Below are 25334 nucleotides of genomic sequence, written 5' to 3'. Positions count from 1 at the left end.
GAATTCAATTGTGTTGTGTAAACATTTTGTACATAGGCCTGTGTCGATGTACTCGGGTCCTGCTCCAGTTTAACTTTTGGGAAAAGGATCTTAAATTTGTCTAACAAAGCTATACAGGTATAAAATAAGACCTAAGACTGTCCAACTTCACTGGACTGGATTTGTTGCTTGAAGAGTAATACTAATTAGGAAATTATTTTCATTTTTCATTTCCATTTTTCATTCACTTTTTCCTTTCTGTATTCTGTGCCTATTTATACACGGTGGTGGCACCAAAAAAAACAAACAAAAAAAAACTTGGACATGTGAGTGGTCTCTGGGGGGCGCTGATGACTCACTCATGTTGCTCGTACAACTTCTGTTATTGGAGAGAAGAAGTATGTACAGTTGAGAAGGAGTGACAAAAACAGAGGAAGGTTAGTTTGGTATAAAATAAGTTTTTCCTGCTTCAGTATTTGTTGTACGAGTTCTCAGAAAAGTAGCTAATGTTTAGCCATTGCTGGCTTTACTTGCCTTACTCCGTGACGAAAGTGTTTAATATGAGTGGAGCTGAGCACTGACACTAAAGAGTATGGAAGTGATCAGGCGCAGCGTTGTGGCTAAACCTGTGCTGGTGGTGTGCAGGTCTGCTTGGAGGAGATCTTTGCAAAGCAGCCCCACAAATGTAGCCATGTTCACCACAATTCAGAGAAAGCGCCTTGTTAAATTGAACACAGTGTTGGCATGTTCAGCTCAGAGTCCAGAGACTACATATGGAAGAATTAAGTCACTGCAGTCATTTTCATCAAGCAGAACTTTCTCAGTGAGTCTTTGCAAATTCAAGAGCAAAAATAGCAGCACTGGTCATGAAAGCGCAGTTGACGATGGAGAGAGTGAAGAGGATTTCATTGGAGACGCAGAAGTTGAGGAACTCTTTCAGCAGCAGATTCCCACAGGTATAGGTGAGGAGGACCACAGGGTCTTCATTGTTCATCCTGATGTCAAATGGGGACAAAAGAAGCAATACCTGACCACAGGTACGTCATCTACCCTCAAAATGAGGGATACACAGACAGAATATTGTGGATCAGTGCAATATAACCATCATATCCACCAATGTTGCAGGTTTCTTTTGCTAGTACATGCAACATTATATTGTATGAATGCACATTATGTCTCACCTGCAGCCATAATTTTAATGAACATCAGTGTTATTTGGTAGCGCTATAATTTTTGGCAACTCTACAGTAACCACTCCTAGTTTGTGCTGTTAGTCCCAAGATTGAGTTTAATCATAGAGATGAGATGATGATGTTTGTGATGACAAAGACTGAGAGATGTTTCCTCATGTCTTGAAGCTGATCTCCAAATGGAAGAAGCTGTTGGACTGGTGAAGACATTACAGAACTGGACCGTCGTTGACAAGATCATCATCTCTACTAAAATGCCAGAAAAGAAGAGGATTTTCGGCAAAGGAAATTTCCAGGCTCTCACAGGTGTTTACTGCCCCCCTCTTGTTTGGTCATTTTCTAAGGTCTGAGTACTGGAAATATGAAATATTTAAAGTTTTTTTTCCTTTTGGATGCATTTGTCTAGAGAAGATCAGAAGGGCACCTGGTGTTACGGCTGTTTTCATGAACATTGAGCGTTTGTCACCATTGTCAGAAGTAGGTGCAATATTATTGTTATTATTATTATTATTATTATTACAATACATTGCAAAATTCTAAAATTCTCTTCGGGGGACTGCAGGTGGCCTAAATATTCTTGTTATCCTTCACAAAGTTTAAAACATGTCTTTCCCAAATGGCATAGGAATATAACGTACAGCAGTAGCCAGTGTAACTGAAACCTTTTTTTACATTATTAAACTCAGTCCTGCTCTAGAAAAGAGTTTAACTTTGATTCTTCATTGAGAGCATCTTGAAAGCAAACCTTGAATGAAATATTAATCAAAACCACTAAGCAGAATCCTCAGAATCCTTGGGGATATTAACTAACATTCATATGATGTTTTCTGTTATGATGTTTTTTTGTTCAAGAGGGATCTGCAGGAGGTCTGGGGTGTGAAGGTTTTTGACAGATACTCGCTAGTTCTGCACATTTTCCGCCGTAATGCCAGAACGAAAGAGGCTAAACTGCAGATCTCCCTGGCTGAGATTCCTCTGCTCAAGTAAAGACTAAAGCTCATTCTGTGCATTATTATCCAAGGGCAGCTTGGGCTGTATTCATAAATAAATAAAAATCATGTAATGGTTTTATTAAACCTCAAATGAATACATAATAAATTTCATGACAAGTTTGTACTTGTCTTCTCTTTGCACTAAGGTCACGACTGAAGAATGAAGTTGCAAACTTGGACCAACAAGGTGGAGGTTCAAGGTACATCATGGGTTCAGGTAAGAAACACGCCAGTAAGTCTGACACTTACTTTTCAGTGGGACTGGAGTAAGATTGGAGTAGTTTGCTATGGTGTGTGCAGGTGAAACTCTGTATGAGGTTCAGCAGAGGCTGCTAAAGGAGCGTGAGCTGAAGATTCGCTCTGCTCTTCAACAACTGAGGAAGAAGAGACACCTGCTCCGCTCCCAGCGCAAGAATAAAGACTTTCCCATTATCTCGGTCATGGGCTACACTAACTGCGGTGAGACCAGGTTCCCCTTTTACCTATTTATCATTGAATCAAGTACAGGAGCTACAGGAAAGGAAACATGCTAAGTCAGTGAAATTTAGGGGTGCAAAACTGCATTTGTATATTATGAGGCACTGATTAATTATGCATTTTTCAAACAGCAACAAAAGACACCACTAAACTAACAAATATCTTACTAAGCTCAGTTCCCCAAAACCACCGCACCTTGTTTTTATCACAGTACTCTGAACCATATGACACTGTGCATAAAACGTACAGTGTCATTAACAGGTGCAAAATTACTCTGCAGTGTAATGCTATGTGCTTTAATGTAATACTTATAATGTATTGTTCATCATTTATAAATACAGAACTGCCTATAGTAAGACAAAATTTGGAGAACCACTAGCCAAGAAATTATTTCTAATGCAAGATTGTCAACAGAATGCACACATCTCACAATATGCTGTCCTTTGTCAACAAAAAAATTCTAACCAAAAAATATAGACAGCTTATGGGCTGTAATTTCAGCTGTACAACAGGTAACAGCTTGTGTTGCCAACATGTAGTAAAAGATCATCTGCATGTAATGAAAACGTTTACAGAGCAACTTGCACAACAGAACATACACGCCATGTTTTTTTTTTTTTTTTCTCCTGATTAAGTAATGCTACTTTTTTTAATTTTACCAAACGAAATTTACATAGTGCACCTGTAATGATTCAAGAACTGTTTGAATTGTCTGTTAATATTTGCTTTATCTCCTTAGGTAAGACTACGCTAATCAAAGCTTTGACCGGTGATGCTGGATTGCAACCGAAAGATCAGCTCTTTGCCACTCTGGATGTTACTGTACACGCAGGGCGGCTGCCAAGTCATATGACTGTACTTTACGTGGACACAATTGGCTTCCTATCCCAGCTGCCTCACCAGCTCATAGACTCCTTTTCCGCAACATTGGAGGACGTGGCACACTCTGTATGTACCCAAAGAATCTGAATGTTCATTACCAGAAAAATGCAAATTTTCAGTGAATAAGGCTCAATGAAAGATCATATGAGATGCATTCTGGCATATCTTAACCAATATCTTCTCTCCTTTGTCAGGATCTCATTATTCACGTGAGGGACATTAGTCACCCAGAGACTGTGAATCAAAAAGTAAATGTACTAAACATCTTAAAGAACCTTCAGATCCCAGAGAAACTCATCAGCTCCATCATAGAGGTCCACAATAAAATTGACCTTGCTGAAGGGTAAGAACATCAGTCAGACCATAATATAAGAAAATGTTCTTTAAATAAGTTGCAACGAATTTTAATATTTGTGTATATGTGATCAACTCTTAGCTATGAGTCAAACGAGCCTGAAGCTGTGCCTATATCAGCATTAAAAGAGATGGGATTGGAGGAGCTAAAGCAGAGAGTGGAAGAAGCTGTTGTGAAGTCAACTGGGAAACAAATCATGACTCTGAAGGTTCAGCTCAACAGCCCACAGTTAGGGTAAGTGACAAGTATGAATGGGTGATATAGTAATATCATTGTGATGTACTACACAACAATACAGTACTACACCATATGTACTAAAATGTACTACACCATACAGGTGCTGGTTATAAAATTAGAATATCATGAAAAAGTTGATTTCAGTAATTCCATTCAAAAAGTGAAACTTGTATATTATACTCATTCATTACACACAGACTGATATATTGCAAGTATTTATTTCTTTTAATTTGATGATTATAACTGACAACTAATGAAAACCCCCAATTCAGTATCTCAGAAAATTAGAATATTATTTAAGACTAAAACAAAAAAGGATTTTTAGAAATGCTGGCCAACTGAAAAGTATGAACATGAAAAGTATTAGCATGTACAGCACTCAATACTTAGTTGGGGCTACTTTTGCCTGAATTACTGCAGCAAAGCAGCGTAGCATGGAGTTGATCAGTCTGTGGCACTGCTCAGGTGTTATGAGAGCCCAGGTTGCTCTAATAGTGGCCTTCAGCTCTTCTGCATTGTTGGGTCTGGCGTATTGCATCTTCCTCTTCACAATACCCCATAGATTTCTAAGGTCAGGCAAGTTTGCTGGCCAATTAAGAACAGGGATACCATGGTCCTTAATCCAGGTACTGGTAGCTTTGGCACTGTGTGCAGGTGCCAAGTCCTGTTGGAAAATGAAATCTGCATCTCCATAAAGTTGGTCAGCAGCAGGAAGCATGAAGTGCTCTTAAACCTCCTGGTAGACGGCTGCGGTGACCTGGGACCTCAGAAAACACAGAGGACCGACACCAGCAGATGACATGGCACCCCAAACCATCACTGACTGTGGAAACTTTACAGTGGACCTCAAGCAACGTGGATTCTGTGCCTCTCCTCTCTTCCTCCAGACTCTGGGACCTTGATTTCCAAAGGAAATTTACTTTCATCAGAGAATGTAACTTTGGACCACTCAGCAGCAGTCCAGTCCTTTTTGTCTTTAGCCCACCTGAGACGCTTCTGACGCTGTCTCTTGTTCAAGAGTGGCTTGACACAAGGAACGCGACACCTGAAACCCATGTCTTGCATATGTCTGTGCCTGGTGGTTCTTGAAGCACTCACTCTAGCTGTAATGTAGTCTTTGTGAATCTCTCCCACACTTTTTTGAATGGGTTTTGTTTCACAATGCTCTCTAGGGTGCGGTTATCCCCATCGCTTGTACACTTTTTTAAACCACATCTTTTCCTTCCCTTCGCCTTTCTATTAATGTGCTTGGACACAGAGCTCTGTGAACAGCCAGCCTCTTTAGCAATGACCTTTTGTGTCTTGCCCTGCTTGTGTAAGGTGTCAGTGGTCGTCTTTTGGACAAGTCAGCAGTCTTCCCCATAATTGTGTAGCCTACAGCACCAGACTGAGAGACCATTTAAAGGCCTTTGCAGGTGTTTTGAGTTAATTAGCTGATTAGCGTGTGACACCAGGTGTGTTCAATATTGATCCTTTTCACAATATTCTAATTTTCTGAGATACTGAATTTGGGGTTTTCATGAGTTGTCAGTTATAATCAAAAAAGTAAAATAAATAAGCACTTGAAATATATCAGTCTGTGTGTAATGAATAAGTATAATATACAAGTTTCACTTTTTGAATGGAATTACTGAAATAAATCAACTTTTTCATGATATTCTAATTTTATGACCAACACCTGTACATTGTATAGTGAAGATTAGAGCAGTAAAAGTGAGAGAAATGTAAACTGAAAGTCTGTGATGGATTTATTAGCGATCCAGAGCATTAGAGAGGGTCTTTGAGATAGCTGAGCACTCTATTATAGTTGGGGCTGTTGGGACCGGTAGGTGAAAACACACACATCTTCTAAGCCACTTCTCCTTCTGGGTCGCGGGGGGTGCTGGAGCTTATCCCAGAGGTCATCGGGTTGAAGGCAGGATACACCCTGGACAGGTCGCCAGTTCATCGCAAGACAGACACACAGACACAGACAGTCACTCACACATTCACGCCAAGGAGCAATTTACCATGTCCAATTGTCCTGACTGCATGTCTTTGGGCTGTGGGGGGAACTGGAGTTGAAAAATGTAATTATTGATTAATTCTATTTTTCCCCGTCTACTGGTGCACAGTGACCTAATGAAAACTCAGGATGTTTCAGGGGCAGCCAAAAGTCAATACACTTTAGTGCAAGATTACAAGAAAATAAGAATTTAAAATTTGAAACTATATCATATGATAAAATGTCTAATATAACCTCAGACATTAACTAACAAAGTGAAAAAGGTCAGTTTTTGGTTTCTGGCTGACTTTAAAGGGGAACTCCACCAAGCTTGCCCTTATTTCAGATGTTGAGATCTAAACAGTCATTCAGAGTGTATTATTGTGAAAAAGTGCATTGTATATAAACGTACCGACTCTGGTTTTATTACAGTGGTGGTTTTAGGAACCAGGGATCACAATGTCTGCAACTCAAATAAAACCATTTTATGTACTATCCACAATGACAAGTAAACCTACATATTTCTATATATTTATATTTAAAGTTCGTGACGAATGTCATTCAAAAAATGTTTTATGCCAAAGCTTCATCTCAGAAGTATCAGAAAACAAAGTATCAGTCATGAGCTAATTTATTCATAACCATTTCACCATTTTCAACTTTTAGTGAGGTAGGGTTTAGAGACATTGGACTCTTCACTGGACGTTTGGTTCTGATCACCACCACTGTGAACAAATCTGACTCAGAACTGAGCAAAGTTCTGTACACTGAGGCATTTCATATCAAACCACCCTGAATGGCCTTGTTTGCATCTTAATTATGCAGAAGTTTTTTTTTTTTAAACTGGTGGAATTCCCCTTATTGATACTCCAGCACCCTTGATAATTCATTATGTTTTTTGGGGGGGCGTTTCTGGATGTGCTTTATGTGCAGTTGGTTGTATAAGGAAGCCACTGTTGAGGAGGTGCATGATGGGGGAGACGACTGTACCGCCAATGTCAAGGTAATCATCAGTACTGCTGCATATGGCCGCTACAGGAAGCTGTTCCAGGTCACTTAGCAACAGCCGGCCTGTCTCGGAGCCAGAATAATTGTGTCTATTTCTGAAGTCAATTACTCACTATGGACATAGCTGGGTAAATATTTATTTACTGATGCAGTTCAAATATATTGTACCCGTTAGTGTAAAAATGATTGTGCAAAAAAAAGTCAACAATATGTGTAAAAATGTAAACAATAAAGTAAAGTCAGACTGCCTCTCACCCTCTCTCAGCATGCATTTGCATAGTACTTTTCAGCTGGACAACCTGTTTAAAATGTATACATGCTGCTTATGACATTTCCTGCCTGCTTTGATTGGTACCAAGAGTGTTTTAACACAGCAAAAGTAAAACAACAAAGTGATGTTCTTCAATGCACAGCTTGCTAGAAAGCCTTGGGCACCTTCAGTCTTCCAGAATAATTCAAGGCTCCAATGATTCCTTCACCAAAATTAAAAGAAGACAACCTGTCCACCTGGATAAGCCAAGTTGATGCCTTCTGTCATCAGGGGCCTCTTTCTTTGAGCAGTTTTTTGTTAAGGGCGATTACAAGCGAGCAAAATGGAATGAACCCAACAAAGTCTCCAGCAATGACGTTGAGGTTTGTAGGGTCAGCTCCTGGCTTCTGATCCTCCAGCCACCTCTTTACACATTCCCAGTTTACCATGGTCAGGGTCTTCAGGGATACTTGTGGGTGGGAAGCAATGAAGCAGCGGTCTGCAGTTAAGTTCAGGCCTGCGACAAAGAAGCCGTCTGTACACACAGTGCAAAAAGCAGATGATCAAGAACTAATTAAATGGTTATTCTTGATGTCCAATTTCAATTTTTGTACATGACTTCTATGTGGAAATGGTAGCACTGACTTGCTCCACAAAAATTTGAACTTTGTATACAGTTAGAACTGAACATTTGCATTTATTGACCATCAGGGTGTCATGCGTTAACGTCAGTCCACTGGGGCAGAGAATTGTTTCTCTGCTTTATTTTTTCGAAAAAAATGTTAAAGGAAGACATACAGTTATCCATTTATAACCCCTACCTCCCCCTCACCTGGCCGACCAAGTTCTTTTTGCCATTCAAGATATTGGAGGAGTTCATCAGCATTAGCCTTGTTTGCCCACCAGTAAGGGATTCCTTTCCATAGCACTTTATGCCGTGCTGCTGCCTGGTCATCATATGACAACACCACCTGATGGCCTGATGACCACAAACCACGTAAGGTAACATCAGCCTAGAGAGGCAAGCAGTGCAAAGGAAGTGAAGGAACAAATAAATAGACAAACATTGGACAAGTCTGTAAACTGCATTAAGTTACAGTACTGTGCAAAAGTCAGAGACCATCATCATGGTGTTGTCGTCCCCCAGTGGAAGGATGGATGGACAGAAAAAGATCTAAAGCCAGAGTGGCACTTGATTTCTCTCCTGTATCCCTGAGATGAAAGATTTAAGTTCTGTTTATCTGGTGGTGAAGTTTTTGGTGGTCTACCAGGTCTTGCACATTTCTTAAGAGTCTCATTCCCTCTAATACTTAATAGCTTTTGCATTCCATTTTTGGAAACTCCTAATTTTTTCCACTTATCTAGTCTTCTCAGAAATATCTCCTGAAAAAGGAATAATTTAATGCCTGTTTCGACTGGAAATGATGATTGGTATCTGATTTTTTGTATAGTCCTGCATTTGTGGTCCACACTAGCAAGGACTGTGAGATTACCCCTTACTTTTATTTAATATAATTAAGAAATTAGAAATATTATATTTACTCATTGATTTCTGGTCAGAAGCTGTGACTTACATTGCAAGGGCACAATTTAGAGCCAAAGAGAGTCTTTAAGGAATATATAAAGTCCTCATGACGTTTTTCACTCAAGCCTTCAAAATGACTACAGGCCAGGATGACTATCTCTTTGGGGTGATCCGAGAGCCACGTAGCAACAGTGTGTAGGGTTTTCTGTAAGAAAAAATATTCTCTCTCATTTTACAGCAATTAAAACATGCTTTAAATAAAGTCTACACAAAACACTTAAAAACTGAAAGACTTACCACAACAGTGAGTTGGGTGTAAATGACATGAGTGAAATAAAGATCATTTGATGTTTCATATGGTCTCTGAGCAATTCGAAGATCAAAGTATCGAATGCCTGCCTGTAACTGCTCCACAATGCCTTTGACCTGTTAGATTGTTTGAATGAAAGGAAAAAAAGAGAAAATTGTGAATTTGATAATGTCATAATTTAATAAAGAAGGAATATAATATGGCTGAGGTGGAGCATCAGAGTTTAACATTGAATTTATTTGCCATTTTAAAAAGGCTGTGTAAAGCATGAAGAACTGTGTGTTCTTTGGTGTACCACCACCACCATTGAGTAAGCTTTTCTTTGAATCTTTCCTTTTATAGACACTGTGGGGAAGCTTGACAGAATTGTGATGTAGTTGTGTGTTTCCCTTCAGTAAGTCAATCAGATGTATACATACCTGTGTTGTGGCCCATCTGTAAATGACTGGGCGTGTAAAACAGTAGAAAACTCCATCCAGCAGCCTAAAGGTATCAGACTCTGACCGGACCAGTGGAGATGAAATATCCAGACAGTAGCTCATTGCATCATGACTGCCTGTGTGGGAGAAGGCCAAACACTCGGGTAATTATATAATTGTATATGGTCTGATTTGTTGTTCAGAATGTTGTCAATGTTGTCAAACAAAATATATATAACCTACTTTAATGTAAGTCAGTGGAACCACACATTTTTCAAAGTCAGTTTAGTTTTTTTTATCCATTCATCATGAAATTTACATACTTTCAAATTATGTCAAAAACAATGTCAAAAATGGAGATAAGGTTTTCTTCTGAACAGTGGATCAGTGGCGGATCATTCTCGGCACTGCAGTAACACTGATGTGGTGGTGGTGTGTTAGTGTGTGTTGCTCTGGTCTGAGTGGATCAGACACAGCAGCGCTGCTGGAATTTTTAAAAAACCTGAGTGTCACTGCTGGACTGAGAATAGTCCAACAACCGAAAATATCCAGCCAACAGTGTCCTGTGAGCAGCATCTTGTGGGCAGCATCCTGTCTCCACTGATGAAGGACTAGAGGATGAACACAAACTGCAGCAGCAGATGAGCTACAGTCTCTGACTTTACATCTACAAGATGAACTGACTAGGTAGGAGTGTCTAATAGAGTGGACAGTGTTTAAAAACTCCAGCAGCTCTGCTGTGTCTGATCCACTCGTACCAGCACAACACATAGTAACACACCACCATGTTAGTTTTACTGCAGTGCTGAAAATGATCCACCACCCAAATAGTACCTGCTCTGTGAGGGTCCATGGGGGTCCTGACCACTGAAGAACAGGGTAAAAGGGGCTAACAAAGTATGCAGAGAAACAGATGGACTACAGTCTGTAACTGTAGAACTATAAAGTGCTCCTATACAGTAAGTGGAGCTGATCAAATGGACAATGAGTGTAGAAACAAGGAGGTGGTCATAATGTTATGTCTGATCGGTGTGTGTGTGTGTATAAATGCCAGCTTGTCACACATATATGCGCTAAAACCCCAGAAATAAGAGAAACATGTCCTGTCTTGTCCTACCTGGAATGGCTAAGCTGGTTAAAGGAATGTCCCACAGTTCTTCAGGTAAAGTTGACATCCAGTCTTCATTGTTAGAGTCACTCTCTGAAACAGGCGCCATCGACTATGTCTAACAGTGAAGTGAAATAAGCGTCCGAGAGATCTGTAGGAGTAATTCGACGTAAAGTGAAGCTACACTTAAAGCCCAGCGCTGCTTAGCTGCTACATCTAAACTCTGGACCAGCAGATCCTGAAGGAGGAGAATAACTCACGGCTGATTACAAGTCCGCTTTGTATTAGCCTGCATAATCCAGCCACCCTGAACACTTTTCAGTTCAGAAATCTGATCAAGAACACCTTCTTTACTGACGAGGCATCCTGAAACAAAATTGGCCGAGCAGGCATGACGAGGAAGGCATTTCCTGTTTCTCTACCTGTTTAGGTGTTGGGAGTCCTGCTGTGCCAGCGAGCAGTTTAGCCGCCTGTACTTCACACAGAGGTCGATGTAAAACATGAGGAAGCAGGCCAGAGATCAGCTCTTAGCTTTAAGAAGACTACCAGCTGTAGGACACCGTCAAAGCAGCCGTTTGTTTTCCTCATGTGAAGGTGAAGACGTGTCTAAAGACGTCACCAGAAAAGAACTGTACTTATGGCAACTGGGTAAAAAACCCAACTCGCTAAGTGTAAAGAAATACAGTTGGCCCAACTTTTCATTACAATTTAACTGACTCAATAACCCACACCGAGCTAATGTCTGTCTCTGGGCGGGTCGCTGCTGAGTAAACTGACCCGGTAGCGTCCAACTCATTATCTGTAAACACGGAGCTCCAGAGTGAATTAAACCCAGTGTCCAAAACTACAAGCTGTGTCTGGGTTATGTTGTAACTTTAAATTCTCTGTAGCTGAGCTTAGTTGATTTTCATATAGTCGGCTGGCCATTAACTAGATAACGCTAGCATGAACCACTTGTTCGTTCCTTTCCTGTAGTTTCATCTAATGTGCACCAGAATTTTCCTTTTTATTTTACAATCACTAAAATTTCTGCCTGGTGAGGAAGCCTTTGAGCTCGACCACAGCAGACTGTGCTTTCTCAACTACCCTTTTTCACTTCTTTCGAGTTTTCATGACTAATATATTTGGATCCCCATCTTTTACAACTAAAGTTTCAAATACTAATTTTACTAAAGTCCTGTGTCAGTGTCGAATTTTCCTCACTTCTAGGCCCCTTCATCCAACCACATTGCAGCGACAGGAGCAGTGAACAAAGTACAAAACTACTCAACTTGAGTAAAAGTAGGAATTCTCTTTATAAAATATGACGTGAGTTAAAGTAAAAGTACTTCTCTTCTTTGTTCTGTTTGGTGTTTATTACTAATTTTCCTCATTTTTTCTTCGGTTTTTGATGCAGCCATGAAGAATCCACCTTTACAAGCTGAAAGTGACAAAGAAATTGACCAGAAATGTCCACATCTGTTAAGGGACGAGTATGTTTAGCACAATTGTGGAGGCTTTAGATGTGCATTCTCTTGCTGTCTGTCTCACCCATACATAGGTTTACACTCACTGGCCATTTTTAAGGTATTCCTAACCTAAAGATTGCAGTCTATCTGTTTCTCTGCATACCTTTTATCCTCTTTCATCCTATTCCTCAGTGGTAAGAACCCCCATAGGACCATCACAGAGGAGGTATTATTTGGGTGGTGTTTTGGACACAGCAGAGCTTCTGGAGCACTGCAGGCCACACCCTGTCCACTCTAATAGACGCTCCTACCTTGTTGGCCCATCTTGTAGTTGTAAGGTCTGGTAGCTCATCTGTTGCTGCACAGTTTGTGTTGGTCTTCCTGTAGTGCTTCATCAGTGGTGACAGGATGCTGGCCACTGGACACTTGCCTTCTTGTCCCTGTATTCTAATCCCTGTATTCTTACTGCAGCGGTTACAATGAGGTGTTTAAAGCATTGCTGTATTTGATTAGCCAGTATCAGTACCACACATGCTACCATACCAGTGTCACTGCTGTGCTGAGAATGAAATACTCTCTCCCTATGTGGTGGTCCTGGTTGGGGTCCTGATCATTGATAAACAAGGTGAAAGGATCAATAAATTCAGCTGAGAAACAGATCAGCTGCAATCTGCAATTGCAGAGCAACAAAGTGCACTTCTACATTAAGTGGACCGGATTGAACGGAGAATGAGCATAAATAAAAGGTAGCTGTACATAATGAAGTGGTCAGTGAGTGTATTTTTCAGTTTTGGACATAATTTGAAAATTCCTGTTGTTCTTTACACTGTTCGTAAATTTCATGATGAACGGGCCAAAACAAAAGGCCCAAAATGATTCATAAAAAAAGTCTGGTTCCATTGACTTACATTGAAAGTAAAGTAGGTTTTTTCCTCCTACTGTAAAGTTACCATTCTGGAGATAGGAGGATTTGGTCCGACAACAGCGATATAATCAAAATAAGTAAAATAGTACTTTCTATACATACTTCCTTTTAGACATTAAAATAAACAGAGAGGCCATAACCATGCACTGATTTGCAGGTTATTTATTCAGCAAAACCTTTTAATGAGAGAATTATTTGACATTCATCACTTATTTTGTCTTTACAGAATTGCTACAAAATCAATCACACAAAAGTACTGGCTACATGGCAATAAAGAGATTTCATCTGTGTGCAGTTTGGATTAAAACAGAATAAAATACGTTACCTAGGCAACTGCATAAACATTGTTTCAACTTTAGTAAATCAGATCAAAATAAAGTCACTCGTATAAAACAGCATCCCCATTAAACAGGAGTAACAATACAGCATGTTTTTAAGAGAACAGTAACTGATTAGTAATTACTTAACATACACAGAACACATTCATATAAACGCTGTTTTCACATAAAGTCACTTATATGCCATTCAAATACAGCACACAAAGTACATCTTTGTCAGATCCTGGAACAGTGGAACTCTGCGAAAGTTTTTCTGAGAGGCACAGGCTTATTTGTTCTATCATTTTGTATAAATGCCATTTTCATCAGTTCTTCATTGAATTCTGTTATTGTTATGTGATTTTCATTAGCTTTACTCAAAACAAGCCGTAACACTAAAGGTACTATACCTTCTAAAAGATTATGCATAACGTGGTGGAAGTGATCTGGTAACATCAAAGTAATACAACTGGTCAAAAGGGCAGGCACCTTGAACTCCACATGTTGCTTTGTTTTCTACATTTTGTTCAACGCACTGAATGATATCTGTGGACATCCGTGGTCCTTAAAACAAAATCTGATTCCCTGAACTTTTTCATGTCAGAGTGAGTAGCCATACAGCTACAGCTATATGCACATTAAAAATTACACAAAACCTTTCAGATCAAAGCTTTTTAAGATCATTTAATAGGGGTTTTAAAATTTCATCTAAACCAAACTGTTTAACAAGACAATAGCAAAGATAATCTGTGAGCAATATTTTGCACCCATAGTCCCAACAGTATAGTAGATTGCACAAAGTTTGTGCTTCTTGTGTTTAGACTGCAGGGGATTACGCACTTCAAATTCAGCCTCATAAAAGTGTAACCTAAGACCTAATTTAAAAAGAGTGACGGCATTTAGGACAGCAAAATGGACGATGAACGGTTGGCACAGATTACTCTAGAAGGTTGATAAGTCTAGTCACGGTTGTAGGTTGAGGCTCATCCCCAGCCTCAGATATTTTCAGAACATACCACTGAATTAACACCAGAGTGTTCTTCAAATGAGATGGGTATGCCAAGTTGAAGACATAGTAAGCACAGAGCGCAGCAAGAGCACCTTCATCCACAACGCTAGCTCGGCAGACCTGAAGCCCATCCACTTTGACCACTGCAGTGACTCTTCTAGTGAAAACAGATGTCCATTCAGTGAGTTCTGAACTGTTGGATATGGTGGTGATGGCTCTGTGTAAAAAAGGAACAAACACTGTAATACTTTTTTTGTCAAATGTACATGCAAAAATAATACAATAATACTGAGCAATGTAATTATTATTTACAGTACCAATCATAAGTTTGGTCACAGATGTGCCTCTTCCTTGTTAGTATAGTGGACAGTATCTCCGCCTGCCACGACTGGGAAGACTGGGGTTCCCGTTTGCCAGTTCGATCCCCAGGGTCAACAGTCCATGACTGAGGTCGTTGAGGAAGACATCTAACCCACAATTGCTCCCTGGGCACCGTGGATAGTGCTGCCCACCACTCTGGGCAAGTGTGCTCATGGCCCCCTAGTGTGTGGGTGTGTGTGCTCAATAGTGTGCATGTGGTGTTGCACTTCATGGATGGGTTAAATGCGGAGGTGGAATTTCCCTGTTTATGGGATTAAAAAGTGTCACTTATTGAAGGCTTTTCCTCATTTTAACCATTTTTCTGCATTTTTGAATAACAGTTAAAACAACAAAACTATAAACCATTTTAGCTTCTTTTAGAAAGTAATCTTGCTTTTGCCTCGATGCACATGTTCCATTCTAAAATGTTTGTTTTGTAAATAGAAACAAATGCATTGGTTTGGATGAAGACTGCAAAGGACTGTCTGCAGACACAGGTTCAAGTCTCACTGTCAGTTTCTTTCCACTGTTGTATAAACTGGTAAAAGTTTGCCTGCTTTTTTATATGATCCCTCAAAGAGGTACGAAATCATTGATTCTGTGAGACCACAAACCACACCTTCTCCATAAATGTCTTAGTCTAAAATGTAAAAAAGGGATAACACAAAAAAACCCTAAATCACTCAAACATCACTATGGTGACAGCATGAATAAACAGTTCATATAATGTGTGACCAAAATGCTATTGGTCTACAGAATTAAACCCACACATTTACTCACATGAAAACAAATGAGACGAGCAACGAGAAAAGCAATGAGACATAATTACATTTACAGCATTTGGCTGACGCTCTTATCCAGAGCGACTTACAATTTGATCATTTTACACAGGGAGGCCAAGGTGGTGTTAGGAGTCTTGCCCAAGGACCCTTATTGGTATAGTATAGGGTGCTTGCCCTGGTCGGGGATTGAAGCCCAGTGTACAGCGTAGATGGCAAAGGTGTTAAGCACTACACTAGCCAACCACCATAATTAAAGCAGACTAATATTTTGTTCGTGACATCTGATCGTGGGCTCGGCTGTCATGTGGCAGGAATCTACAGAAGAGAGACTTAAACAGGCTACAGAACAAGGATTATGGAGCAATTTATAGTAAATTGATATTATGGTCATAATCCTGTGAAAATGAACCCTTATTAACCACTATGTATAGATTTTCAGTAACTAGTGTTTTCGATATTTGCAGCCCATTCATTAATGTAATGTAGTATCTGTAGAAGTTCGTGATTTTGGACGCAGCTCCAGTCTTTTTAAGACCACATTTTCACGAAATTGCTTTAATTCTTCATACGATTTACTGCCCTGGCAGCTGAATAAACGTATTAAATAAATCCCTATAAATAAATAAATGAAATAGATTTTTTTCCACAGGGCAGTACAGATTTTTAATCTACAAGCTGTTCAGTTTCAGCAGCTGGTACACTAAATAACTGCAAAGTTAACAACACCCCCCCCCAAATCACCCACGTCCGTTACCGCCTAAACATTCCAACCTTGGTTAAAACACTGAAGCCCGCGAGTTAAGTTTGATATTTTTAAGAACAAAAGCAGGGCGCCATTAGGAACCTTTAATTTTGATAAATACGACTGAAATCTGGTGTCATATGAACTAAAACCTGGTGTGCTAGCTAACAAACAGGGCACTGTGGCTCGTGTACGCGGGAATGGGAATAGAGGGTAACGTTAAGTTAGCTAGTCAGAACTGAGCCGGCAGCACAAATTAAAACAGGTACACGTAAAGTTTTTTATACTGTGCCATTAACTTCCTTTTACAGCCTCAAAGGCATTTTTACTAAAACGTTTCCTCAGTAACTTAAACGGGAACTACTTAAGCTAACTATTATGCCGTTTTCATCACCTAAAATATATATAGCAATATAAAATATAGCTAGCTGGTCAAACTGGATAGCACATTAGCGAACTGGCTAATGCTAGCGAAATTATTTTGTTGGCGCCAAACACAAAACTATCACTCCTCACCTCAAAAACCCGAACGAACAACAACTTAGTAATGCATTCATTAGTATATTAACACCGGCTAACGTCAAATTGTTGTTTAATGTTTCATGCACAAAGAAGAGGCTCAGTAACCTTAGCTAGCATTAGCCCGTGCTACTAGATAGCGCTAAGTAGCTAGTTAGCTGACGTCAGTTATCTAAATCCACTACTTCTAGCTTAATTTCCAAATTAGCAGATAAAAACTCTATGGTTGCATTAGCACCACGAACACTGCACAAAATACACCCACCTTTGAATTTCTTCACCTCCTCTTCAGTCACATCTATGGCAGACTGGATTAGGTCCTTAATAAGATCCTCATTAGCTTGGCAAAAAATAAATACATTTTTCTCACTTCTTGAAAATAAAAGTAGTATGTAAATATTAAAGTAACAGAATAGATCATTCACTCCTCAGTACAGTTCATTTATGAAATTAAGCTGAAGAGCAGCCCATTTTGAATTCATTATTTCTGTGATGTAATGAAACTCAACACAATTACATATATCTACAGTATATAAGCACATATAAGTACATATAAGCAGTTTAGCCTCACCCATTGACACTGAAATATATGAAGTATAAGGAATGTTTCAAGCCGGGAATTGCTATTTTTTCTTATTTACAAACTTCAGTCTCAAAGGCACAGTAACAAAAGCAGCCGGTTTCATTTTAGGAAATAAAGACTAGAAAATGAACATCATGTAAAAGGTTATGGTATGATAATTAAATGATCATATATGCCATTGATTGAACGGAGAATGAGCATAAATACAAGGTAGCTGTACATAATGAAGCGGTCAGTGACTGTATTTAATAACATATCAAGTGCAACAGTGTACTACACTCACCAGTTTACTTTGGAATTTATTGGTCAACACCAGTTTGTCTCTTTACGTAGTTGTTATTCCACCCGTTTTGTCTGAATTGTAAGTTGTGTATATCTTGTTCTGACAGTGCTTTAAAATGTTTTTTGAAGTTCATGCCTGTTCATGTCCTCATACTGGTGAATACAGGTGAGCTTTAAGAATTGTTACATTTACCAGACATGATACAGTACATAGAGGCGTAATGCATGACATTATGTTCGTTATGTATCTGTGGCAGATATTTGGTTGCTCAGCTGTGATAACCTGTGTTGTACTACCTCTTATTTCATTACACGTTTCACGGTGTTACTGTAGAGCTGGACACTACCTGTGTTCTTTTAGTTAATGACAACTTAATATTCCTTAGTACAGATTACCAATTAAAATTTTTACTTCAGAAAGCTTTATTTAATGAGCGAGAATGTTTTGGTTACATGACCTAAATAATTTTTGTTAAACAAAGAGCTTCGCTCAAAACTAGTTATACTTCTGAGTACCACAGATGTTCTCATGATAGCTCATGAAAAAAAAAGTTCTACTGATAAATACAGATAAATGACAGGACAGCTGAACTTTTTGTTACCAAAATGTGCTCTTCACCTTGCCAACCATCTGGCTCTGTTGATACTCTGCTGGAAAGTTTCAACTCAAAAACTGCCAGTGTTTTGGATCAGATTGCACCAGTTAGAGTTAAAACCATGCAATGCAAGCAGAAAGCTCCATGGAGAAATGATCCTGCAGTTCAGCACCAAAAGAGAGAATGCAGAAAGGCTGAGCGCAGATGGCGTATAACCAACCTTCACATACATAAAGAGATTTTCAAAGATAGGCTGCGTGATTACAATAGAATAATGTGCAAAGCTAGACAATCCTTCTTCTCTAGCATTATTAACAATAATGTTAACAATAGCAAAGTGCTTTTCACTATGGTTGACAGATTAACAAACCCACCTACATATATGGCCCCTGAGCTAGTTTCAACTGAGAAATGTAATGAGTTTGCAAAATTTTTTAATACTAGAATCCACACCATCAGACAAGCTATCTGTACGCCTACATCTACCAACGAGACGATTTTCTCTCCAAAACCACGCAAAAGCATGTTCAACATAGTCCCAACAGTATAGTAGATTGCACAAAGTTTGTGCTTCTTGTGTTTAGACTGCAGGGGATTACGCACTTCAAATTCATCCTCATAAAAGTGTAACTTAAGACCTTGGGGGCTGTTCTGTGAAGAGTTTGTGTTTCCTGATATAAAGGCCATCCTGATAGTCAGAACAGTCATCTTTTTCACGTTGTAGCTCTGCAAACAGTCCCAAACATCCTCATGAGAGGAGTACTTCCTCAGCACATCACAAATACGAACATAAGAATAACTTCCAATCTTATGACCACTTGATTCTCTTAGTAAGTACTCTACAGGTTCAGTCATCTCAAATGACTTCATGGTGACCTAATATGTTTTGAAGTCTCTGAAAAAAAAGTCAGGGGACTGTAGAACATCCTGAAGTTCAGGACTTGCTTCAATATCAAAGCCATTTTTCTCGAGGTGATATGTGAGAAATGCATCATGGTTCTTCTTTAAGAAGGTAAACAAAAAATTAACATCTTCAAGTAATTAATGCTGCACAAATTGTGGAAAGTGATTCTTCTCTCTGCATTTCAAAATGAATGAAAAAAGGTTCCCTCTCAATTGCAGCAACAGCTCATTCATATTTGGTGCTGCAAGGGAACTGGCAGTACCATTAGATCTCTCCACTTCTTCCACCACATCCTCGGGAACCGCTTTCCTCTCCTGAGGCGCCTGACAGTTTGCCAGAACCTTCTCGGTGCCTGTCGATAGTCTTTCTCCATGGCCTCACCACGCTCCTCCAACACCCAAGTTTTTGCCTCAGCAACCGCCAAAGCCACGACCCGCTGGCCCTTCGGTACCCATCTTTTGCCTCCAGAGTCCCACAAGTCAACCAGGCCTGATAGGACTCTTTCTTCAGCTTGACGGCTTCCTTTACCTGAGTTGTCCACAAACGGGTTCGGGTATTGCCGCCATGACAGGAACCTACGACCTTGCAGCCACAGCTCCGATCCGCTGCATTGACAATAGAGGCACGGAACAGGGCCCACTTGGACTCGATGTCACCGGCCTCCCTCGGTATGCAGTCAAAGCTTTGTTGGATGTGGGAGTTGAAGATTCCTCTGCCAGACGTTTCCAACCAACCCTCACAACTCGTTTCGGTCTGCCAGGTCTGTCCAGTATTTTCACCTGCCATCTGATCCAACTCACCGCTCCGCTCCTCTCTTCACTCGGGTGTCCAAAACACATGGTCACAAATCCAATGACACAACTATGAAGTTGATCAACAACTGCGGCCTAAGGTGTCCTGCTGCCATGTGTACTTATGCACACCTTTGTGTTCGAACATGGTGTTCAGAACTCCAATAACAAAACACCACTCGGGTTCAGATCGGGGAGGCCATTTCTCCCAATCACGCCCTTCCAGGTCTCACTGTCACTGCCCACATGAGCATTGAAGTCACCCAGCAAGACAATGGAGTCCCCACAAGTGGCACTTTCCAGTACCCCCTCCAGGGTCTCCAAGAAGGCTGGGTACTCCAAACTGCCATCAGGTGCATAAGCACAGACAACAGTCAGAGCCCGTTCCCTGGCGCAGGGAAATAACCCTCTCATCCACTGGGGAAAACCCCGACGTACAGGCACTGAGTTGAGGAAGCCCACTCCTGCCCCACGTTTCTCACCCTGGACAACTCCAGAATGGAATAAAGTCCAGCCCCTCTCGACAGAGTCTGTTCCAGAGCCCCCGCCATGTGTTGAGGTGAGCCCAACTAGATCTAGTTGGTATCTCTCAGCCTCATACACTAGCACAGGCTCTTGCCCTGCCAGAGAGGTCACGTTCCATGTTCCGAGAGCCAGTTTCAGTAGCCGAGGATCGAAATGCCAAGACCCCCACCTTCGGCCGGCTCCCGATCCACATTGCACCGGACACTTCAGTAACTTAAACTGGAACAAACTACTTAAGCTAACTATTATGCCGTTTTCATCACCTAAAATATATATATATATATAGCAATATAAAATATAGCAAACTGAATAGCACATTAGCGAACTGGCTAACGTTAGCGAAATTATTTTGTTGGCGCCAAACACAACACTATCACTCCTCACCTCAAAAACACGAACGAACAACAACTTAGTAATGCATTCATTAGTATATTAACACCGGCTAACGTCAAATTGATGTTTAACGTTTCATGCACAAAGAAGAGGCTCAGTAACCTTAGCTAGCATTAGCTCGTGCTACTAGATAGCGCTAAGTAGCTAGTTAGCTGACGTCAGTTATCTAAATCCACTACTTCTAGCTTAATTTCCAAATTAGCAGATAAAAACTCTATGGTTGCATTAGCACCACGAACACTGCACAAAATACACCCACCTTTGAATTTCTTCACCTCCTCTTCAGTCACATCTATGGCAGACTCGATTAGGTCCTTAATAAGATCCTCATTAGTCAGCTTGGCCAACACCATTTCCAGAATATGCAGAAATGACGACTGATCCTGCAGTACTATATACAAGGATCAGGATAACATCATATCCCTGGCTAGAACATCTATCTTCTATCTTCCACTGATTTTTAATATAGGTCCATGCAGGTTTAGATAAGAGTGGAAGGTTCATAGATGTTTGTTTTATGTACAATATTGTGGGAAATCAATTATTCCAATTCAGTTATTATTCATGTAATGACTTGAATGAAGGGCCCATATCATAAAAAATGAATACATTTTTCTCACTTCTTGAAAATAAAAGTAGTATGTAAACATTAAAGTAACAGAATAGATCATTCACTCCTCAGTACAGTTCATTTATGAAATTAAGCTGAAGAGCAGCCCATTTTGAATTCATTGTTTTTGTGATGTAATGAAACTCAACACAAATACATATATCTACAGTATATATCCAGCCTAAGCAGTTTAGCCTCACCCATTCACATTGAAATATATGAAGTATAAGGAATGTTTCAAGCCTGGAATTGCTTTTTTTTTCTTATTTACAAACTTCAGTCTCAAAGGCACAGTAACAAAAGCAGCCGGTTTCATTTAGGATATTTCAAAAATATACATTGACAACACATGCTTATTCTTCTGGTAAGAAATTAAATTAGTGATAAAAAGGTACAAATATGAACTATCATCTGAAAAATATGTGTAATGTACCTTTATCACTCATCAAAGGTACACAATAAAACCTTAAAGACCACTATTGTACTTGTGAGGGGACGTTTACATTGCTTGTACCTTGAGGAACAAAAATGGACCTGAGCAGTACCTTTTTAATGTAAATATCTGATAGACAGAAAATGACTATAAAACAGGCAGATGAGTAATTCTTTAATTCAAAACACAAAGATGATCAGCAGAAATGTCTGGAAGATGCCAACGTCCGTAGTCATGATATCAAGACTGTTGAGTAGGTGCTCTGAGTGGAAGAACCTCATGTCTGTCCGCGCTCCACTCTGTAAGGGCTGCTGGACACTGAAGAGCTTCCTGAGCACTGTTTGCAGATGAAGGACAGAAAAAACAAAGTTCCAGTTAAAATAACCATTAAATATATGAAGAAATAAATTAGAGGTTTTTTACTTCGTTTTCTATTAGTGGAAATAACTGAAGAAGAAAATAGCTGCAATGACTGGGAGACTTACCTCATTCACAAAAGTCTGAGAATGTTCTGGAGACTTCGGACTTCTACTGTGAAGGAAAGGATGTTGATGCAGAATCACTCTGAGAGGTGGATGGTTTCTGAGAGAAGGCCTGATGGTGAGGACATGTTGTCAGGACACTGCAAAAGCCCAAAAAAAGAGAAGAAAAATTATGATGAAGCTGAAGTGACGCTGAAAGGCCTTGTTGAGAGGGCAGGATTAAAGTGGCACAGATTCACATGAGCACAGGTCACTGGAAACATTTGTTCTAGCTTGCTGGTATTAGATCAGCACAAATAACTTAATTTACAGGTTTTATGCGACCAAACACACTCAATGTTCTCAAATAAGTGTATTTTACACTTTGTAAACATAACTAACTCGCCCTAATTGAAGTCTTAGAACTCAGATACTTACTGTTTGGAAGGGTACATTCTTGGTCCTGTTCATGGATGCCAGTCTCTTGCTCAGCTCTTCACTTTCTGTAAAAAGAAGAGAAAAATTGGTTGGCATTTGAAAACCACAGTGCCACAACAAACATCACATTATTTATAGAGTAAGGAGGTAAAGATGTGTACTAGAGTCTGACGTACTGGAGAATAATTAACACAGGGGTAAGGTGAATAAACGTACCTTAAAACTGAACTTTGGTATCCTGATCTTAGGAAACCGGAACCTGCTGAAACATCTGAAAGCAGACGGTTCTGGCCTCGGACTGTTCTCACACTTTTCTTCTGTGTTATTTGGAGTCTCTGAGGCCAGTTCCTCTGCTTCTGGTTCCTGGAAAGACTCAATCTCCGAGCCAGGTTCCTCACTCTCCTCACTGTCGCTCACATTAAAAGATGTGGTGGGCTCAGCGAGGAAGGACGTTGATGGTCCATCAATAAAGGCCCTTTCTTCTGTGTGGTACATCTGCTCCCTACACTTTAGGACCGTGAGGACGTTGAAAATGTGCAAATAGTCAATCTGCTCGAGATGTGTCCTTTCTTCCTCTGTCTTTTGATCTTGCTGAGCAATTCTCTTTTTCATCATGTTGAGGTCTCTCCTCAATTTTGCATCTCTCTCTTTGGCTTTTTTGTACTCCATCCTTTTCCTTGACAACATTTCTCTCTTTTCTTTCAGCTCTTGCTCTAGAGCTTCATCCACCTCTATGCACCTTTTAATTTCTGTCCTTTGCTGGTGCAGTATCTTCATCAAATCGCTGATCTTCTTGTCTTGTATTTCCTTCACTGTCATCTCCTCGGTGCCAAGGTCTCTCTTGCACGCCTTTCTGATCTTCTACAACACACAACAAGCATTTGTCAACACCTAACATTTTACCAAAGCAAACCGGGCAAATCCAGAGTTCAGAAGGAAAGCAACTGAATTCATCTTAATAAACAGCTTTGAGATGATGTCTATGTTCAAGCTGGATTAGTTTTGTCTGGAGTGGCAGCATCTGGAGGTCACTGAAGTGATTACTGATGAGGTCAGATCGGCACAAATTAGCAACGTCCATAGTTTTACAGTCTAGCAGTAATAATTGTGGAGTAAATGACCTTAATGGAGCGTCCTCTGTAATACTAGTCCTCTACTAAGCCACCTCACTGTAATGTAATAAGACCTGCTAACAGACACGCCAGTGTGGTGTGTTTATATTGAGTATCACGCTGAACGTCACATTTAGGCTGTGATATCTTAATCCAGACTGTGATCATTTAGGGAAATAACACTGTATCCTGTAAGAATGTGCTTGTCAAGTTACTTACAGGTTACACTACAGAGGTTCTCTGGTAAAATTAGTCCAGTGTGAATAAAGCTTAAGTGTCTAAACTTCTACCAGTCATCATCAATAGTATGGAGAATGAGAATACATGTCTTACCTTTCTAGTGGACATCTGAGTCTCACAGTCTTGCTGCCTCCTCCCCTCTTCCAGCTTCCTCTGCCTCTTTTCCATGTTGGAAACACTCTCTGGCTGAAGCTGCTGGAGAGTCTCCTCTTCATTATTATGAGGGAAGACTTTGTTTGTACGGAGGCCCAAGAACGGGAACCTACAGCCTGTGGAATGCTGGTCTCGGTCTGACTCCATAGCGATTCCTGAATTAAGAAAGAGATAAAGAAATTGGTTTCAGGTTAGAATGAGTTATAATGCAAATATCACTGCTGTTGGAATGAAACCTTGTATCTCCAAAATGAGAACTTTACAGAAGAGTAAAGTTCCATCCATCCATTCATCTGTCTGTCTATCCATCTGTCTATCCATCCACCTATCTATCCATCCATCCGTCTATTCCTCCATCCATCTATCCATCCATCTATCCATCTATCCATCCATCTGTCTATCCATCTGTCTATCCATCCATCTGTCTATCCATCTGTCCAACTGTCCATCTATCTATCCATCCATCTATCCATCCATCTATCCATCTAATCCATCCGTCTATCCATCTGTCTATCCATCTATCCATCTGTCTATCCATCTATCCATCCATCCATCCATCCATCCATCCATCTATTCCTCCATCCATCTATCCATCTATCTGTCTATCCATCTGTCTATCCATCTAATCCATCCATCTATCCATCTGTCTATCCATCTAATCCATCCATCTATCTATCTATCCATCCATCTATCCATCCATCCGTCTGTCCATCTATCCATCCGTCTATCCATCTATCCATCCATCCATCCATCCATCCATCTATTCCTCCATCCATCTATCCATCTATCTGTCTATCCATCTGTCTATCCATCTAATCCATCCATCTATCCATCTGTCTATCCATCTAATCCATCCATCTATCTATCCATCCATCTATCCATCCATCCGTCTGTCCATCTATCCATCCGTCTATCCATCTGTCTATCCATCTATCCATCCATCCATCCATCCATCTGTCTGTCCATCTTTCTATCCATCCATCCATCTATCCATC

General features: G+C 40.1%; 3 protein-coding genes across 4 annotated transcripts; 1 reads left to right on the top strand and 2 right to left on the bottom strand.

Annotated features, from left to right (window-relative positions):
• Nucleotides 1-352: 352 nt before the first annotated feature.
• gtpbp6 (GTP binding protein 6 (putative)) lies at nucleotides 353-7363 on the top strand. Its single transcript, XM_017720819.2, has 10 exons — nucleotides 353-1016; nucleotides 1338-1475; nucleotides 1576-1646; nucleotides 2022-2152; nucleotides 2308-2378; nucleotides 2462-2620; nucleotides 3378-3586; nucleotides 3715-3863; nucleotides 3957-4109; nucleotides 7030-7363. Exons 1-10 carry the CDS (start codon nucleotides 572-574, stop codon nucleotides 7154-7156), a joined length of 1653 nt encoding a protein of 550 aa, XP_017576308.1. The 5' UTR covers nucleotides 353-571; the 3' UTR covers nucleotides 7157-7363.
• si:dkey-66a8.7 (PI-PLC X domain-containing protein 1) lies at nucleotides 7226-11400 on the bottom strand. Of its 2 annotated transcripts, XM_017720840.2 has the most exons (7): nucleotides 10977-11400; nucleotides 10726-10867; nucleotides 9609-9745; nucleotides 9177-9305; nucleotides 8929-9084; nucleotides 8187-8367; nucleotides 7226-7889 (listed from the first exon to the last, which is right to left on the bottom strand). In XM_017720840.2, exons 2-7 carry the CDS (start codon nucleotides 10823-10825, stop codon nucleotides 7642-7644), a joined length of 951 nt encoding a protein of 316 aa, XP_017576329.1. In that variant the 5' UTR covers nucleotides 10826-10867; nucleotides 10977-11400; the 3' UTR covers nucleotides 7226-7641. The 2 variants fall into 2 exon arrangements, with proteins under 2 accessions (XP_017576329.1, XP_017576319.1); XM_017720830.2 differs by having other exon boundaries at nucleotides 10726-11400.
• Nucleotides 11401-23020: 11620 nt separating this feature from the next.
• Nucleotides 23021-24486, bottom strand: LOC119262493. Its single transcript, XM_037534760.1, has 2 exons — nucleotides 24280-24486; nucleotides 23021-23695 (listed from the first exon to the last, which is right to left on the bottom strand). The coding sequence occupies exons 1-2, from the start codon at nucleotides 24484-24486 to the stop codon at nucleotides 23021-23023; spliced, it is 882 nt and encodes a 293-aa protein (XP_037390657.1).
• Nucleotides 24487-25334: the final 848 nt, after the last annotated feature.

The sequence above is a fragment of the Pygocentrus nattereri genome, chromosome 26, assembly GCF_015220715.1.
Source record: "Pygocentrus nattereri isolate fPygNat1 chromosome 26, fPygNat1.pri, whole genome shotgun sequence".
NCBI classification, from domain to species: domain Eukaryota; kingdom Metazoa; phylum Chordata; class Actinopteri; order Characiformes; family Serrasalmidae; genus Pygocentrus; species Pygocentrus nattereri.
This window is presented reverse-complemented; position numbering and strand designations above follow the sequence as displayed.